The sequence below is a fragment of the Nilaparvata lugens genome, chromosome X (genome assembly GCF_014356525.2).
Source record: "Nilaparvata lugens isolate BPH chromosome X, ASM1435652v1, whole genome shotgun sequence".
Classification (NCBI taxonomy): Eukaryota; Metazoa; Arthropoda; class Insecta; order Hemiptera; family Delphacidae; genus Nilaparvata; species Nilaparvata lugens.
Genome location: NC_052518.1, coordinates 102,269,543 through 102,287,341, shown reverse-complemented (window position 1 = coordinate 102,287,341; position 17,799 = coordinate 102,269,543). Strand labels below are relative to the sequence as shown.

General features: G+C 33.9%; 1 protein-coding gene across 1 annotated transcript; it reads left to right on the top strand.

Annotated features, from left to right (window-relative positions):
• Positions 1–694: 694 nt before the first annotated feature.
• On the top strand, positions 695–16,554 carry LOC120354879 (low-density lipoprotein receptor class A domain-containing protein 3-like). The gene is made up of 6 exons (XM_039442869.1): positions 695–768; positions 4,116–4,247; positions 7,176–7,268; positions 8,735–8,931; positions 10,241–10,360; positions 11,732–16,554. The coding sequence occupies exons 4-6, from the start codon at positions 8,752–8,754 to the stop codon at positions 12,014–12,016; spliced, it is 585 nt and encodes a 194-aa protein (XP_039298803.1). The 5' UTR covers positions 695–768; positions 4,116–4,247; positions 7,176–7,268; positions 8,735–8,751; the 3' UTR covers positions 12,017–16,554.
• Positions 16,555–17,799: the final 1,245 nt, after the last annotated feature.

Sequence of the window (17,799 nt, the reverse complement as noted above, 5' to 3'; positions counted from 1 at the left end):
GAAAGTGATGAATTTAGAAATAAGTGTGTGCTCAATATAGATCAAGGAATAAAGAAATAAGATGAATCAGATGCAAGAAAATAATTATCATAATTTATCATTTGATTTCTGAAGCAAGGCACGTCTTTTGCTGATGAAAGTCTTTGAACAGAATCACTTATTTACGGAATTATTTCGTGTATTTTTTGACATCCCATATGAATACGACGGTCAGATTCAGTGAGACAGTCATCGGCTACTACCTCTATTCAAGCCATGCTGATTTTCGACATAAATCACTCTGCAGCTGGTTTGACGATTCTGTCAACTTTTTCAAATGTCATTTACTGTTATTGCTGATTAGAAACTGCTTTTATTCAGCATGGAATTAACCTACTAAAAGATAATGGTGTTTTTCGAATCAAGTTGAAGATTTTCAAGTCAGAATATACAGCTATTTTCAAACTGAATAAAATTCATCCTCATGTCAATATCAATTGAATACCATTAATTATGAATGAATATTTTATGAGATATAGGTGTGAAAATTACTTTCCAAATTGATTCCACCTATTTATTTTGATGAGTTTAAATAAGCGACATCACATTATAATTACTACAAGACATGTTCTATTCTAATATAAACTCTTCTGAATTCATTTTTTTAGGAAAAGGTCATTGCGGTAAAAACCATTTTCATGTAACTCAGAACATGTATTCATCAAAGATATGTTTGTGATGGAAGGCTAGACTGTGCTGATGGGGAGGATGAATCTGAACGAAATTGTGGTAAGTCACTCTCTCTCTCTCTTTAAAAATATGTTCTCTCAGGTAATCTGATGTTGGTGGTGTTGATGATAAAAAATGACAGAGTACGACAAACTGACAATTCAATACTAAACTGACCTTTGGCATTTTTGTGTGTAAAATGTATAGTGTATAATGTACCTTAGTTTGCAGCACGGAGTCAATGTTCAAGAGAAAATTGGAGCACACGGTTGCCGTTTTTATGCCGATTCTATCAAAAAGACCCATACTCTTTTGCGCTCTTTCTCTCACAATTATTCCACAGGATCTCTGGATTCTTTGAAATCTGGCAGCGCTGTACTCCATAAGACTGTTGCTACAGAACAGTTCATAATTCAAATTCAATTTATTTGAAAATGCAGTGAAGTATAAATGAATGAATGAATGCACATATCAGTGCTCAATCATAATTATCTCAATATAACCATAGAGAAACAATAGCGTAAGTAGATATCCCATGGTATAGGGAATTTATGTCGCAACTTTTACTGTTATCCCAAGCCGATTACTGTCAATTATTGTCAATTTTACTGTTTTGTTGGGGTGATAGTGTATGAACGGCACAATTTGAGAGACTACCAGCGTCACACAGCTGCATAGGAAAGAACTATGTGAACTATCGGCTTGGGATAACAGTGAAAGTTGCGACATAAACGCCCTATACCATGGGATATCTACTTACGCTATCGTTTCTCTGTGATATAACGTTAAATATAAAATAATAATCTACAACACTGCAAAATTTGTGAATACATTCATATTCATTCCTTTAGGCTCGACTAGCATAAAATAAAACTTGTGTGCTAGCCAATAGTGGTTAATAAATAGTTATAAATAGCGGAATATTTTCATACATTACAGAAGAATAAAATATAGATTCCATGTTTGAGGAAATTCTAGATAAACTTTCTCTTATAACTTTCTCATTCTTGAGTTTTCTCTTATTCTTTGAAAATAGATTGGAATGGAAAATAGGATACAATGTGGTGGTTAGAAATGGAGAAAATATATGTTACTATGTCTTGTTCCTAAATCAAAGTAATTTTTTTGGATCCATTTATCAATATTTTCTTGGCTCTGTTTCCCGTGATTTTTTTTACGGATTGTGAATAGATTTATATTTCTGTGATGAAAAAAATTATATTTCTTATATAAGTCTGTCTTGAGATGAGGACTTTTAAGGCTGTGCAAAGGCTAAAAATGAACTTTCTACTCGTGATATTTTTCAAAGTTTTTCGATTTGTATATCAAGCTATCAAAATGAAGAAGTTTTCTTCAAGAAGACTGTGGCCGTTATGTGTGGAGGGCTCTTGTGCGAGAGGCTAAAGCCATAGAGAAACAATAGCATAAGTAGATATCCCATGGTATAGGGCGTTTATGTCGCAGCTTTTACTGTTATCTCAAGCCGATTACTGTCGATTATTGGCGGTTTTTACCGTTTTGACCGGGTAAGAGTGTATGAACGGCACAATATGAGAGACTACCAGCGTCATAAAGCTTCACGGGAAAGAACTACGTGGACTATCGGCTTGAGATAACAGTAAAAGTTGCGACATAAACGCCCTATACCATGAGATATCTACTTATCCTATTGTTTCTCTATGGCTTTAGCCTCTCGCACAAGAGCCCTCCACACATAACGGCCACAGTCTTTCGTCTCCATGCTATTATCCCCATCTTAAGGAGATCATCCTCCACTTCATCGGTTGCGTGGTGTCCCCTGTCGTCTTCTGCCTTCCATCCTGGCCTTATAAATTGCTCTTTGCATTCGTTGCTCTGCCATTCTCTCAACATGACCAGCCCAGCGCAATCTTTGTGATTTAAGGCTGTGCAAAGGCTAAAAATAAACTTTCTACTCGTGATATTTTACAAAGTTCTTCGATTTTTATATCATCAAGCTATCAAAATGAAAAAGTTTTCTCAGGGAAACATTTTTTTCTGATCATTACTTTTTGAGATATGAGCGCCTAAAGTTTAAATTTTTGGGACAGAAAAATTTCAAATTCGGTAAGAGATAAATCCATGAGATTTAGAGGATGGATTGATTCTTCATGGTATTGTTGATCTAGTAAAACAAAAATTTTCTCAAAATATCAATTTTTAAGATAGTTATTCAATTTACTAAAAATAACCAGAAATAACTTTTAGTTGAGTTATTTTAAGAGATAAATCCATGAGATTTAGAGGATGGATTCTTCATGGTATTGTTGATCTAGTAAAACAAAAATTTTCTCAAAATATCAATTTTTAAGATAGTTATTCAATTTACTAAAAATAACCAGAAATAACTTTTAGTTGAGTTATTTTTGGTAAATTGAATAACTTTTTCAGAAACTGATATTTTCAGAAAATTTTTGTTTTACTAGATCAACAATACCATGAAGACATCCTCTAAATCTCATGGATTTATATCTTACGGAATTTGAAATGTTCCTTCCCAAAAATTCAAACTTCAGGCGCTCATATCTCAAAAAGTAATGATCGGAAAAAAAATGTTTTCCTGAGAAAACTTTTTCATTTTGATAGCTTGATGATATAAAAATCGAGAAACTTTGAGAAATATCACGACTAGAAAGTTTATTTTTAGCCTTTGCACAGCCTTAATGAAACGGACCACATCCTCACCATCATCAATTTCATTTATTCAATTGTTCGTTTCACTAGAAACCCTTCTTAAATTAAACACAACTTGTTTGAACATGTCATTGTAGAGGTCAGCGATAGAGGCTTATCTGACCGGTAGGCAAGAAAAGATAGCCACCGTCAGGATACTTTGATTCTTTCCTTGAATAATACATTAGTTGTAAATCCAATCTCAACAAAGAAACAACTCTACGCTAATTCTCTACCACCATGTATAATTCGCTTATTCTGGAACCCTGCAGGTAGTACAGTCACATATACCCTTACCCTGACCGACTAACGGGTAAATCATTCTTTTTTTTAATATATTGTTGTAAACTGTATGCAATATAGTCCATTTCGCATATCAATTATTCGCCAACTATTACCGCCCAACCAGTCATTAGTTCATTAATTTTTTGTAATGCGATTCTCAGTGGTTGCTGAGAATTTTCCTTATCTCTTCATAGGTATTGGTTTGCCTAACTAACGTATTACTTGGGAACACAATAAGCTTCGGTTGACGTGAAGGGTTCTTTGAACCTTTGGATCCTTGAATCCGTCCCTTCAAAAACAATAAACAATATCTCTTGAATATATATAAATCGGGTTTGGCAGGACCTTCAATTGTTTGTATTGCATATAAAAAGGTTTTATTTTATATTCAGAAAGTATGAGAACTTTTTTCAATGGAGTTTTTTTTCTAGGGACGTCGCCTTGTCAAGGAAAGCTAACATGTGATGGAAGATGTATTCCAGTTTCATGGTGTTGTCAGCAGTTCATTGATGCTAATTGCACAGCCACTGTCAGACTCGCTTGTTGCTCAGAAATTCATAAACGTGAGTATAATATTTCCAGAATATTCCAACTGTAATTTAAAAAATATGCTGAATGTCTCCTCAAAACTAGTGACTGTGTACTTACAGTCGAAACAAAAATAGTGTACTTTATTTAATTCCGCTCAGTTTCTTTTTAATCGTCCTTTTTTACATAAAAGTCTCTTGTGAATGGATCAATATTTTCCATTTGGAATGAAAATTAAAGATGGATTTGCACACAACATTGAACAGTGAAAGTATAATTCCTATAAGTTGTAATGGGATTATTCATACTTCACCGGGCTGAGTGGGATAGTCCATTTAGAACTAGTGGGAATTATATTTTCACAGTAACTGTTGTGAGTGAATTCAGCTTTATTCGGAAAAAAGAAAAACTTACAAATAGTATGAATAATAGAATAAACATTGGCTACCTGCACTCTCGCACATTGAACCGCCAGATCTCCGTCGCTCAAAATCTACCAGTAGATTATGGGATCAGATAGATAGAAATCAGTCTCTCCCCATTCATCAATTTCTCGACCCTCAACCAGTTCTGAGACTGAAATCCCGCTAACAACCCCCATGGCTGAGCAGCAGAATGAGTAACCAGCAAGCCTTGACTGTATGGCAAGAGCGATGTCAACTGTTGGGAGGTGAGAATAGAGATAGAATCAACGTATCTGCCCTCCCGACGGGTTTCTCTCTGCCTAGGAAAACATGGGTGCGCCTAAATAGGGTAAGGACTGGTTGCAGTAGGGTAAAAGCGACAATTCATAAATGGGGTCTTGCGGAGTCAGCAGATTGTGAGTGCGGTGGAATGCAAACGCTCCACCATATTACCGATGAGTGCCCACTATATAGTTTCTCAACTGGGGCTGCAGGTTTCCTTACTCTTAGTCCAGATGCTCTCCAGTGGCTGAGAGACCTGCAAGTACCAATCTAAAAGTTTAGAACACTGTATAGTGTTTTCATGTAACTTTATTTTATTTATTTATTTATTGACAAAGCTACTCAACTGGCAAGCATATGATTTTAATTTTTCTTGACGTCTCTTCTATAGTGAGGAGTACCTATTATGTTTTTCCCCTGACCATACGAATATATATAGAATAAACAAATTGTTTCAACAGTACATCAGATAAGTTATCATAAATATCTAATAAAAACTACAATATTATAACTCACGTAATAAATCAAGTCTTTCAGCATATTTTGTTAATTATCTTTGTGGCCGAATGGTCATCACAGTTCAAATTTCTTCACGTCAACAGATATGACTTTGATATTGAACTATCGAGAAGGGCAGAGCCAATTTTGTATCTCGTCGAGTTGGCTCTTGGGATTATTGAGTTAGTGTAACCGTCCACTGGAACCGTATTCAACCGATCCGTTCGGCCGTTGGATCGGACGAATCTGCCAGCTGTTAATTCGGCCGCATATGGTCGTCCATTGCAACCGTTTACGTCAGTCTAGTTGCCAATTATTGAATTAACTACTATCATAGCCAACAAAATTTTTCATAAACATTGATTGTATTGAGATTTTGAAAATTGAATAAACAAATATCCACTAAATTAGTTATTCATTACAATAATCTTACCTTCAACAAATATCCACTAGATTTTTCATTATTAGCAATGAAATTGCTAGATTGATTCATTATTAAGCAATCTTTGTTCACAGATTCCTTTGAATATCACAACGGTGATACCTTTTGTCTCGCATATCCCACAATGAAACATGCTCTTGAATCAAACTTATCAACTTCTCATTGTCCATAGTTACAACTTTATACAACAGAACAACTTCAAAAAACAAACAAGACTGTGAAACAATTTTAGGTTAGGAACACTTGGTTGTCTCAGCTCGACAAGTTAGTTCGGCCGTATAGAGCCGGAAAATCCCATTCAATTCGGATCAAAAAATTGATCGGCCGTATGAACCTGTTGCAATGGACGAGCATCTACTTCTTTCTTTGTTGGGGGACCGTTCGGTCGCGTTCGGTAGTTTTCGGCCGATGCTAGTTCGGACGAAAACTGTTCTAGTGGACGGCCCACCTTATGATCACTTCTGATTGACATCCTTGTTAATGGACATTTCAATTGAAGTAATCAAAACTTCTAGATTTGATTACAAGTATTCGGTACATTTCATTTATGTACCAGAAACTATTGTATTATCTCAATAACCATTGGCTTGATAATTTTTCGTTTCACCAATATGTTTTTAATCGGTCAGAACTTATGTAAAATTTTATTCGTAGTCCAATGCAACTGGTCCTAAGCTCATATTATATTTGATGTTTATTGAAATGTACAATCAAATGTGCACAAGCCAGTGACAAATGATTTATTTTTATTATTGGGATAGTTAAATAATTTTTGGGACATTCCATGATGTATTGAATAGTGCATATTTCTGGAAATATCTCTATTATAAATGAAGATTTGACTTGAATGAAAAAGACTAAGAAATATTGAATAGTGCATATTTCTGGAAATATCTGTATTATAAATGAAGATTTGACTTGAATGAAAAAGACTAAGAAATTGTCAAAAAGCCACAGATTTATTGATACTTAGAAAGACCGGTTTCGGTTATTACACCATTGTCAATCTCTGATAAACTAGTTTACTAGTCTTTTTCATTCAATATGAATAATTACCACAATATCAACTTCTCAACTACACAAAAAGTGAAGATTTGACCTTGAGGCAGGTTACTTTCGATTCCAAATCAGATTTTACATGACATTTTATTGACATAATAAATAGATTCTGGAGCATTCCATGAAATGTATCTTTAGATTGAAATCAATATGATGATGAAATGTGTTAAGCCGTGTACGTTCATAGTCAACCTTATTTGATATTGTCATTGTATTTGAGTAATCTAGTTGTGACTACATATATTCCTAATTTTAATATCATGTTTATTGTTTTTCAGCATATATCGACAGTGACAACGGAATATCTTCTGCTGATCAACAACGATTGAATGATATCCACTTTCTGCAGACCACAATCTACATTGTCATCGGTAAATTTATTTTCTCAATTTGGCTTGAGACGATTTGTTTGGATTCTAATCTCTTCAGTGAGGTCCACGTTGTAATGACAGTATTTTATTAAATTGGTGTTGATATCCATGTCTATCATTTGATAAGGCAGATAGCGCTAACATTTTCTAGCTCTACAACTTTGCCAAATCGTTTTTTAACAATGTAGAAATATAATTAACTAACAAAATATTCAATCCCAATTATGGAAATTTATTTTTAAATCATTCAAAAATATTTTTCATATATTTCTAATGAGAAATTTATTAATAAATAGTATGTGATACTCTAAATAGGGTTTAATCATAGAAGTGAGAAAACCATGGAACTGAAGTCCAGAATAGAGATTGCAGCAGAAACGGACCGGTAGGCGTGGCTACTACTCTAACATCGGCTAACTTCGTTAACAATCGGTTGCTTCCGTTGACTGTTCCCACGTGGATTGTTATGTCACGTGCTTGTGCTTGATGCATGGAAGAAAGAAGACTTTTGAGTTACTGAGTTTATAGGATTAGTTAATTTATTCATAATTTAATTAATTAATTTACAGAATTAATTTATCTTTGACTTCTGCTTATATTACAAGTTGAATTGATTTGATGAACTTTGAAATGAATGTACTAAAACTAAAATTTAGTTCGAGAAATTGCTCGCTTATTATAATAGGATACCGTATGAACAGTTGGTAAAAACGAAGTCTTCTCATTGTAATTCATAATTTAATTATTTTCTTGATTGCAATACTGGAAATAGGTTTTTTATTATTTCCAAGATCTTTATTGGTAAAAAATAAAATTCATTGACATGAAAAAATGGATAATAATTACCCATAACAAATTATAATTAAATTTGTTATGATGAGATATGTTATGATATGCGGCTATAAGCTATTCTTTTTTAAGCTCAAATAATTATCTATTGATGATTGCAGTTTTAAGCACTTCTTAGTCAAATTTAAAATATATCTATTAAAGTTAAAGTTTGACTTGAAATCAATGTTTAATTCAACATATTCAGAAAAAAAACAGCATTGGAAATGGTTTACTCCGAGCGTTATCAGTTCAAAATACGGTCTTATTTCAGTTGAAATTTATCCTTCTGTTCCCTTTCTGTATGCCTAAAGTGGTTAATGTTAATATTCATAAATTGTTACTAATCGCTAATGTCTAACTTAGACTTGTAAGGGTTTCATCCAGCGTAATTGATTGAATGAAAATGAGGAAATAGCATTAGAGAAGATATTCCTAGTGATCTCATACCATTGATGGCGTGGCCTATAGTCTACTTTTGAGCTCAGTTTGCTAAGCAGCTGCAGGCTGCAGGTTCTCTTACTTACATGGTTTTAATTCACATTGCAACGGTTTTTCTTGATCGAAGTTGTTTAATATATTATGTAATGATTATATTATTATAGTTTATTTTATTAATATATTATTTTATTTTGCAGGTAGTGCAATCGCTTTTATGCTGGTAGTTACCATATTGGTTGTTACAATATGCAGGACTCACATGAAGCGAACGGTTGTTAGTGCTCGGTATCCAGTTACTGATAGACGTAGTCGGCCTAACAATGTGAATAACCAACTGCGTTATCCATATCATCTACGGAATCCTCTCAGTCTCCACCACCGTCTAGAAACCGAGGTAAGATCTCAGCCAAACTTGCATAAATAATAAGGATAACAAAAGATTCCAGACTAAACTTGCATAAATAATAAAGGATAACAAAATAAAATCTGAATTAATGTATATTTTCATTTCATTTATAAGATGATACATACTACATATCCGACTAGTAATAAGATTAAGGCCAGATTTCTAGGACACTCATTAAATCTGATGGAACGTTAAACCTGCAGATTTAATGAGTGTCCTGGAAACCAGGCCTATGACAATGAATAGTAAATTATATTTGTACTACTTTTTGTATTCTACAGGTGCGTACAGACTTGAGCGTCACGAACACATGTATTTCGCTTTTTATCAGCTGGTGCTATACTTATATCTGTATCCTACTGTTTCTTCACAAATACAGATATAATAAGCATTTCACCAGCTGATGAAGATTGAAATGCGTGTGTTCGTGGGGCTTACGGCTGTACGTAGCTTGATTAACTGAAGAAGGTAGTACCGCTCATCTCTGTTTTATTTTGTGAAAAAAACTTGAACTGATGTGGCCTATTAATTTTGTTAAAATAGATTACATTTTTTGTGTTGAGTATTAACATTTGTGCATAATAATGCATTTGTAGTCAACATTTTTATCAAAACTGTAGTCAACAAACTAAAGAAGTTTGAAAACAGATTTGAACTAATGTGGTTTATTAATAGTATTCAGATTATTTTATTGAAATTAATTACGTTTTTGTGTTGGGAATTCACATGTTAAAGATGTTTATAATAATTATTCATTTGTACTCAAGATTTTTATCATAGCGGTAGTGAATAGGCATTATTTTTTTCAAATATCCATGGGAGATTAAATTTACTATTCATCATGGATTTATTTATTTATTTACCATTCTTGTAAAATTATGCCAGTTACAGATTAGATTGTGTTGTTAATAGACATATAATTTTTGTTGAATGAAAGAGACTAAGAAATTGTCAAAAACCACAGATTTATTGATACTTAGAAAGGCCGGTTTCGGTTATTGTCAATCTCTGATAAACTCAGATTATTTTATTGAAATAAATTACGGTTTTGTGTTGGGAACTCACATTTTAAAGATGTTCATAATAATTATTCATTTGTACTCAAGATTTTTATCATAGCGGTAGTGAATAGGCATTTTTTTCAAATATCCATTGCAAAGATTAAATTTACTATTCACCATGGATTTATCAATTCTTGTAAAATTATGCCAGTTACAGATTAGATTGTGTTGTTAATAGAAATATAATTTTTGGGAAGCTCTGTTACATTATAGGTTTTGTTTTATATTTTCCACAGATTTATGACTTGGACTTGTACCTCAACCGTTCATCAGGCTTGAACTGCCTTGTAACTTACAACATAAATAATGGAGTACAATTTGTGGGACATCCTGTGGAGCCTCCACCCTACTCTGAGGTATTTTTGTGTTATTTTTCATCACTAAAACATGGGATTGTATTGAGAAGATTTGAGACAATCAACATAAAAATAAGGCTTGCCGCAAAGTGCAATCCACGAAATCTACACGAAAGTTACACGCTGGGTTGGGTCTGTTCAGCAATGTCAACCCAGGTTCACGGTCCACGCTTTTACAAAACTTCCCAGGCGTGGATTGGGCTGGATTCACTTTGCGGCGGGCTTTAAACCGTAGATATTGACTCAGAAATACTGAATGAAGGCGGGCAGAACGTATTAAAAAAAAACTATAAGTGATGTGGAAAGCAAATAGGGACCAGTTGTCTCAAAAAATCAAATTTGAGATATCATTTTTCCTCAATAAAGGAGACTATAAAGAACAATTTAAAAAAATATTCAGATTAATATCTTGAAAAATGACTGAGTTATGCCTATTCAAACATAAAAACAGGACAATGTTATAACTGGACTATGTTCATATAATCGACGAAAAAGTCGACTTTTCAATCGATTCTGATCAACAAAGGAAATGTTACTGCATGACAATCGATTGAAAATTCTAAATCGATATTTTTGACCCTAGTCTATTATTGTCTCCCTGAACATTTTACTCTACCGACAACTGGTCCCTTTTCGCTTTCCACATCATCTTTATTAAAGAGTTCCTCGTTATAATGGCAGTAGAAAATGATTGGAGGACAGCATTGCCAATTCTCTGTCTTGCCACTGCCTTCTATAGAGGATAGCTGATACCGGTATATCTGAAGTAATATTAACTGTTCATTCTTGTTAAAAAAATATTCAATTATATTTTATTCGTGATGAAAATATATTTTTCAATTCTTTAATAATAAATTGTGAGCAGAACGTATTCAGTAAAAGTACAGTGATGTCCACGTTATAATGACAGTGGAGAAAGATAGGATAACAGCGTTGCCGAGCCACTGCCTTCTATATAGAATAGCTGATACCAGTATATCTGATGTTATATTAACTGTTAATTTTTGTTAAAATAATTATATTTTATTCGTCAAGAACATATATTCTTCTATCATTAATTAATATTTTTTTAATTTAAAATTGAATATTTTGGGAATTGATTGTATTTTTACATTGTTGAAAAACGATCAGGCAACTTTGCGAAGCTAGAAAAGGATAGTGCTATATGCTTTTTCGAATGATAGATTGATTGATTGATTTATTTATCACATGCCAGGTCTTAGAAAACCTATTGCATTTATAACATTACAACATTATAGACAAGGATAGAACCAAGGATAGAAGGTTAATCAAATACTGCCTTTATAACGTGGACCTCACTATACACAAATTAGAATTGATTTGCTAACTAAATAAATGATGTTATTTCAGGTAATTTCGTTGCCTCCTCGCGAAGGTCCACCTCCTCCCTATGTCTCGAGGGAAAATGTTTGTAGACAAGGACAAACAGAGAGTGACGCACTATTGGAGAATGCTAGTGCTGCACCATCCAACCAGGAGAGGAATGTTGAAAGTAGTGATGAAACGTACTTCTGGCCCAGAATCGCAGTCAGGAGATGCTCATCCAGTGATGATACACTATCTGAAGAAAATCGAACCGTAAGGCCTAGCGATAGTAGTGATTCTTCTGATAATCCAATGCCGAATTCTGGTTAAAAATGTTAGATAAAATCTAAATTTGTAAGCCATTCCACCACCACAAATTTCTATGACCACAACATACCGTAAGGGAATTTATTTTTCACATAACATGACCACATTATTGTTGTATTGAATGTATTACCTGTTGTTAACCTGTACTGAAACATGTAAATCCAAATTTTTATTGAAACATAATGGTACGTACATATGGGATACATGTCACAGAGACAAGTAGTGCTTTTAAACTAAATAGTAAATAATAGAGCTTAAATACTGTAGTAGTCTCATACAGACAAAGTTCCGTACAAACAAGTAGTTTTAAAAGAGACGGTCTCACACAAGTTCTCACTCGAACAAGTAGACAAGTAGAGTCTCATTCGAACAAGTAGAGTCCAACTCGAAAAGTAGAGTCCAACTAGAAAAACTACAGTCCGACTGGAAAAGTACAGGTCAACTAGAAAAAGTACAGTCCGACTGGAAAAGTACAGTACAACTCGAAAAATTAGAGTCCAACTCGAAGAAGTAGAAAAGTAGAATCTCATTCGAATAAGTAGAGTGTTTGTAGGAACTAGTTGGCGTGGCGTGTTGCCTACATCTCAAGATGAAGGCATTTCATTTGCTCTAGTAAATTGAATGTCGGCTGTTTTTTAATCATATATATATATATATAATATGTATTATGGTGATGAAGTCACATAATAATATGTGTAAATAATGTCGTAACATCATTCATAGAACTACTTGTTTCTACGAAACATTGTCTGTATGAATTCTATGCCATTGATGGAAACTTATTGAGACCTATTTTCTAAGTTACTATTGAACCAGTCAAGGGATTACTTTCTAGCATGTCAGACTTATGCGTTTTTCTGTCTATAGAATTGAATGCCTTTGCCAGGTCGAAGGATGTTATCAGGAAACTGTTTTTGTTGCCTATTTTTCCACTAAAGTGCCTTATTGATTCAAAGAACGCGTGTGATGTGCCCCGATCCTGTCTGAAACCAAACTGACATTATCAGAAATATTTTTTTCCTGTTCAATATAACTGGATGGTTAGATGAATTTTGATGCTGAACTAAGTAAGGAGATTGGTCTGAAATTTGAAGTTAATGATAACATCAATATCACTATATAATTTGGGTGAGTTTTGGTTGTTGGTGCTATTATTATTCAAAGGCATCTGCACTTTGATTTGTTTTTTTTTGCAACATATCGTAATCAAATTCTTCTAATTTTAGTTTGAATCTCAATAGTTTTGAATTAGGCTCTTTCATAGAGAATATCCATTGTAGGGGTTTGTGGTCAGTGAATATTTCAACTTTTCTTACATGGTGATAGGGGCGGAAGTACTTGGTTTCCCAAACTATTTCCAACAGTTTTTTTTCAATAGTTGAAAAATTTATTTCGGTTACATGAAGTGTTCTACTTGCATATGTACAAGGCAGGTCTATCTGTCTTTGACCTGGCTGAGAACTGCTTCAACAGCTAAATTGCTTGCGTCCGTCGTAAGGTTAAATTGTTTGTCAAAATCAGGATATTCTTACAATTTTCAAAATATGTAATGTATTCTGGGTCTTTCATATTAATCTTTTTGAAACATTTAGTTTTGTTGAATGAGTAAAATTATTTATGAATTTTCTATAGTATCCTTCTTTCGTGTCTGGGGGCACACAGAGTCAAATACTACTCAAAAATTTAGCCGCAGAAACTGCTTTGTCATTCCCTAAAATAATATCCTCCATCTTGCGATGTATTTCCATATTTGGACAGGTCATGAGGTGTTGATAGTTTTGAGTGATTGCACATTGGCACATTGCATCCTCACTATAACCCTATCCGACCTGCATCTAGTGTCACCTGTTCTCAAACGATTCAGAGACTTCCATGTAGTGTATGGCAGATGGAAACCGGCAGCCCCTTCCTCCACAAAGCAAGTCTTCGAACTTGTGGTGTTATAAGCTCATTAGTTGTTTTGATGAAACTTTGCCGGGATTTCAATCTGTGTTGTTATCACAGCCATTGCTATATCTTATGCTTTATTTCAAGGAATAGAGTCACCCATCTCAATTAATGTGTTCTTCTCAAGTATAGACTCTTAGACTCTTTGTTAACTAGAATTAAAGTGATAGTAACTCAAAATTCAAACTTAAAGAAATGAACTTCAAATTAAAGGAAACTCATGCTGGTTTCTCTTATTAAACTTAAACCATTAAAGTTCAAGTTCTATGAAAACATTATTTTGTAGAGGTAATTTTTATCATCATTCGCATTTTTATCTCATACTGAATTATATATAATCATGTTTGAATATTGATGAAATATATAACTACAGTATTTTAAAAGCAAATAATGTTCACTTCCAATATGTCAGCATTTTTTATAGGACGCTCACTAGCTATAGATATAATCTACATTGAAGTTTATGTTCATCAATAACAAATTCCTTTATGAAGTGAATGGACCTACAGAGGTCCTGTTTGAAATCAATGAATCAACAGCTGATTTCTAGGGCCGTTCTCTGTTATAAAGAGTACAGCACTGAGCTGTGTTCAAAAGATGATTTTTCAGCCAAGTTCAATTCATTAACTAAACTTCAACTGAAATCTGTATTCAAAGATGAATTAAAACTGTAATTATTCGAAAAATTCAATAAATTGTGAATTACTAAAACAAAATTAGAACAATAATTAGTCATACAATCAATCAAATTTATTGCCTTACAAAACAAATTTTCCATTGAATACAGATTAGAAAATATAATATTCTTAGAACTAGAAATATTATTTTTCAAATAATTTATATTAATTTGGCAACACGAACAAAATCATAGTTTGAGGAGTGCTGATGACTAGTAACAAAACTGAAAAACTATTATATTACTTTCTAAAGAAAAATTATATTGTAACACGTTAGGCTAAACTATAATGTTATAATTATGCAATTCAACCATGTAACAGTAGTGAAAATCTATATTAATAATGTCAACTTAAAACTGGACGCTGTACGTTAATGTAATCAACAAAGAAATCGTGAAAAGTGATCTCGCTATCATGGAAGTGAATGTTGCAGAAATCAAAAACTCTCTTCATTGTCGACCTTTCAACCAAGTCAGCTCAACTCTCTAAAATCAGACAAATTTGTTGCTTGGCTTCCAACATTCAATAATGATGCTCAAAAATCAACTAGTCTACCATCCCAGAACCATAATATACAAACAATGTGCAGTCATATCATAGGAGAAAGTTGAAGCACCTAATATATATGTCGACTCTCATGGAATGCCTCATATGAAGTACATTGTGTTGAGAAGGCTATCTTATGTAAAGGTATTGAGAGATCGAGGAAATGCCACTCGGTAGACTGAATGGACTCGGTGAGACCGGATACACTGGACGAAGACCTTCAATCGGTAGTAGCGAAGGGCAGGGACGGTGGTCAATGGGCCAGTGATTCAACTCTGCATTGTACTTCTACTTCCAAACCATCTAGACCAGATGGAATCATCCAAACATGAATTCAGCAAAGCATCCGCCTGCAGTGCAATTAACCGAATCAGCAATTAACAGACATGCGCAGTGAGAGGTCGGCAGACTTCTCCAGAAACTTCTGCTGATTTGAACGAACGTGAAAGCTGCTGCAGAAGCGAATGAGAACCAGTGTGGGTGAAGAAAATTGCTGCAAATCCATCTCCACGATAGAAGCTTTCAATTCTCTGCCAAGTGAGATAGTATTTAGAGCCACTAAAGGGTGCAATTAAAAAGTATTCAATAGACACAACCCCCTATAGCAAACTGTTCGAAGACCTCACAAAATAATTCAATCGGTAGTAGCGACGCTTGTTGGAACGTTGTCGAGAATCCAAGGTTCCTTACGAGTGTGTGATGGTGTGTTCAGATATCTTGTTGAAATTTTCTGATTTCTAAGTGTTGTACTCAACATTTTGAATTCATCTTCTGATGTAGACTCACATGTCAAATGCTACCAAGCATTGCTTGATTTTGTAGCGTTTTTGGACAAGAAGAAACTAAACTATGCAAAGAGAATGGTGTTTAAAAAGAGGGTAGCTTCCGTTGCTCATTACAGATCAGAGCAGAGCGATTCACTGCAAAACTCCTCTTCCCGACGACAATAATTCATCACAAAGACGACAGTGATGTAGTAGCGATTTCAGTGAGTACAAACATGAATAAGAGTGCAAAAGATGAAGAAAAATTTCAAAATTCTACATAAAAGACACCCATATGGCTTTACCTGCTCCGAACTACCTGCTTTGTATGAGACTGAATTCAACGCTACGTTTTGTTGCCAAGATTATGGTTCCAATATATTATTAAAATTGCATCAGAACATTCGGAAATATCAAGTCTTTTTCAAGATTCGATAAGACAAATGACTCGTTATTGAAGCTTCTTCAAACATGATTGACAAAAAACCAGGAATTCACTTGAACGTTTTTAACCATGAGAAATCATTGAAAATATTCTAGTAGTACAGAAATCAACAGGGATGGTCTTCCAAAAGGTCAGGTATTGGAAAATTATCAAGATTATAATAACGAACCTTTCGATTTCGAAAAATATGGCGAATCTTGGGTAGAGATTATCGTCAATTTGGAAATATTTAGTGCATAAGAGGTATGCTGGAAAACTGATATTACTTTATGCCGTATCAAAGCTGAAAGAGACTGTGCTCAATGACAAATCGTTGGCTTCCACTACTGCTTTGCCAAACATCCAGGTAAATGTCTTGCATAAAGATCTTTAGCCGGAAGAATGTTGTAATTATGATGACATCATTCCTATCCAAAACTCCTTAAATTCAATGAATCGCATTACATGGAGGTTCGAGTCAGCGACCTCAACAATTCAGACAGAATGTGTTTCCATCTGGCCAAATGCTACAAAGCACTCATGATAATGATGGATGATTTGCATACCTCCTTACACTGAATATAAATTTAATATGTTCTAAGTGACAGTGAAACAATATTACAGTTGTGTCCTTGCATATATGGGAGTATGATAAGAAAGAATTTTGCTATCAAAACCTCCTGCATTAAAGAGAAACATGAGTTACTGTTGAATATATAGACCACGAATGATGATGACTGTGGACCAAACGATTCCTCCAGAAAGACTGTGCCAAAGTGGCGATCTGATCACAACTCTGATCATGATTACATAGTTGAAGGATTCCTGTACGATACCATGAAGGAGACGAAATCATATTCAACAAAGAAATAGTGAGAGCCTGAAAAATTCCTGCTGTCTTGGAAGAGAATATTGCAGAAGTAAAAATTCTCTGTCTACTGTGAAACCAAACATTTGTCAGCTCAACCTACCGAATCCTGGTGTGAAATCAGTATGATATCTGGAAAAATTATAGCTTTTAATAATTGAAGAATAGATTTGATTATAAAAAATGTAGTATAATTCTAATATAAAATAAAATAATAAAAATTGATATTCATAGTTTTGAAAAAAAACAGATGTAAATAAACATTACAAGAATTTATTAACATAGATTTACATAGGTGATAAAACAATTTTTTTTCAACAGACGAGTCTATACTTGAGTGTAGGAATAGGCTGCATTTAGTGCATAATAGATATGTCGTCTATTGTTGTCCCTGTGGTCATTTCCTTTATTACCATCATCATGAGTGTTTTGTAGAATTTTTCCAGGCTTCTCACTATTTTCTGTTGAATATGATTTCGTCTCCTCCATGGTATCGTACAGAAACCCTTCAACTATGTATCTGATCAGGTTGTGATCAGAACGCCACTTTCACACTTTGG

Bases quoted from the DNA above. Each gene is read 5' to 3' on its own strand.
- LOC120354879 (XM_039442869.1), top strand. From the start codon at position 8,752: ATGCTGGTAGTTACCATATTGGTTGTTACAATATGCAGGACTCACATG. The intron at 8,932-10,240 runs GTAAGATCTCAG...TATTTTCCACAG, and splicing joins ACCACCGTCTAGAAACCGAG to ATTTATGACTTGGACTTGTA. The intron at 10,361-11,731 runs GTATTTTTGTGT...ATGTTATTTCAG, and splicing joins AGCCTCCACCCTACTCTGAG to GTAATTTCGTTGCCTCCTCG.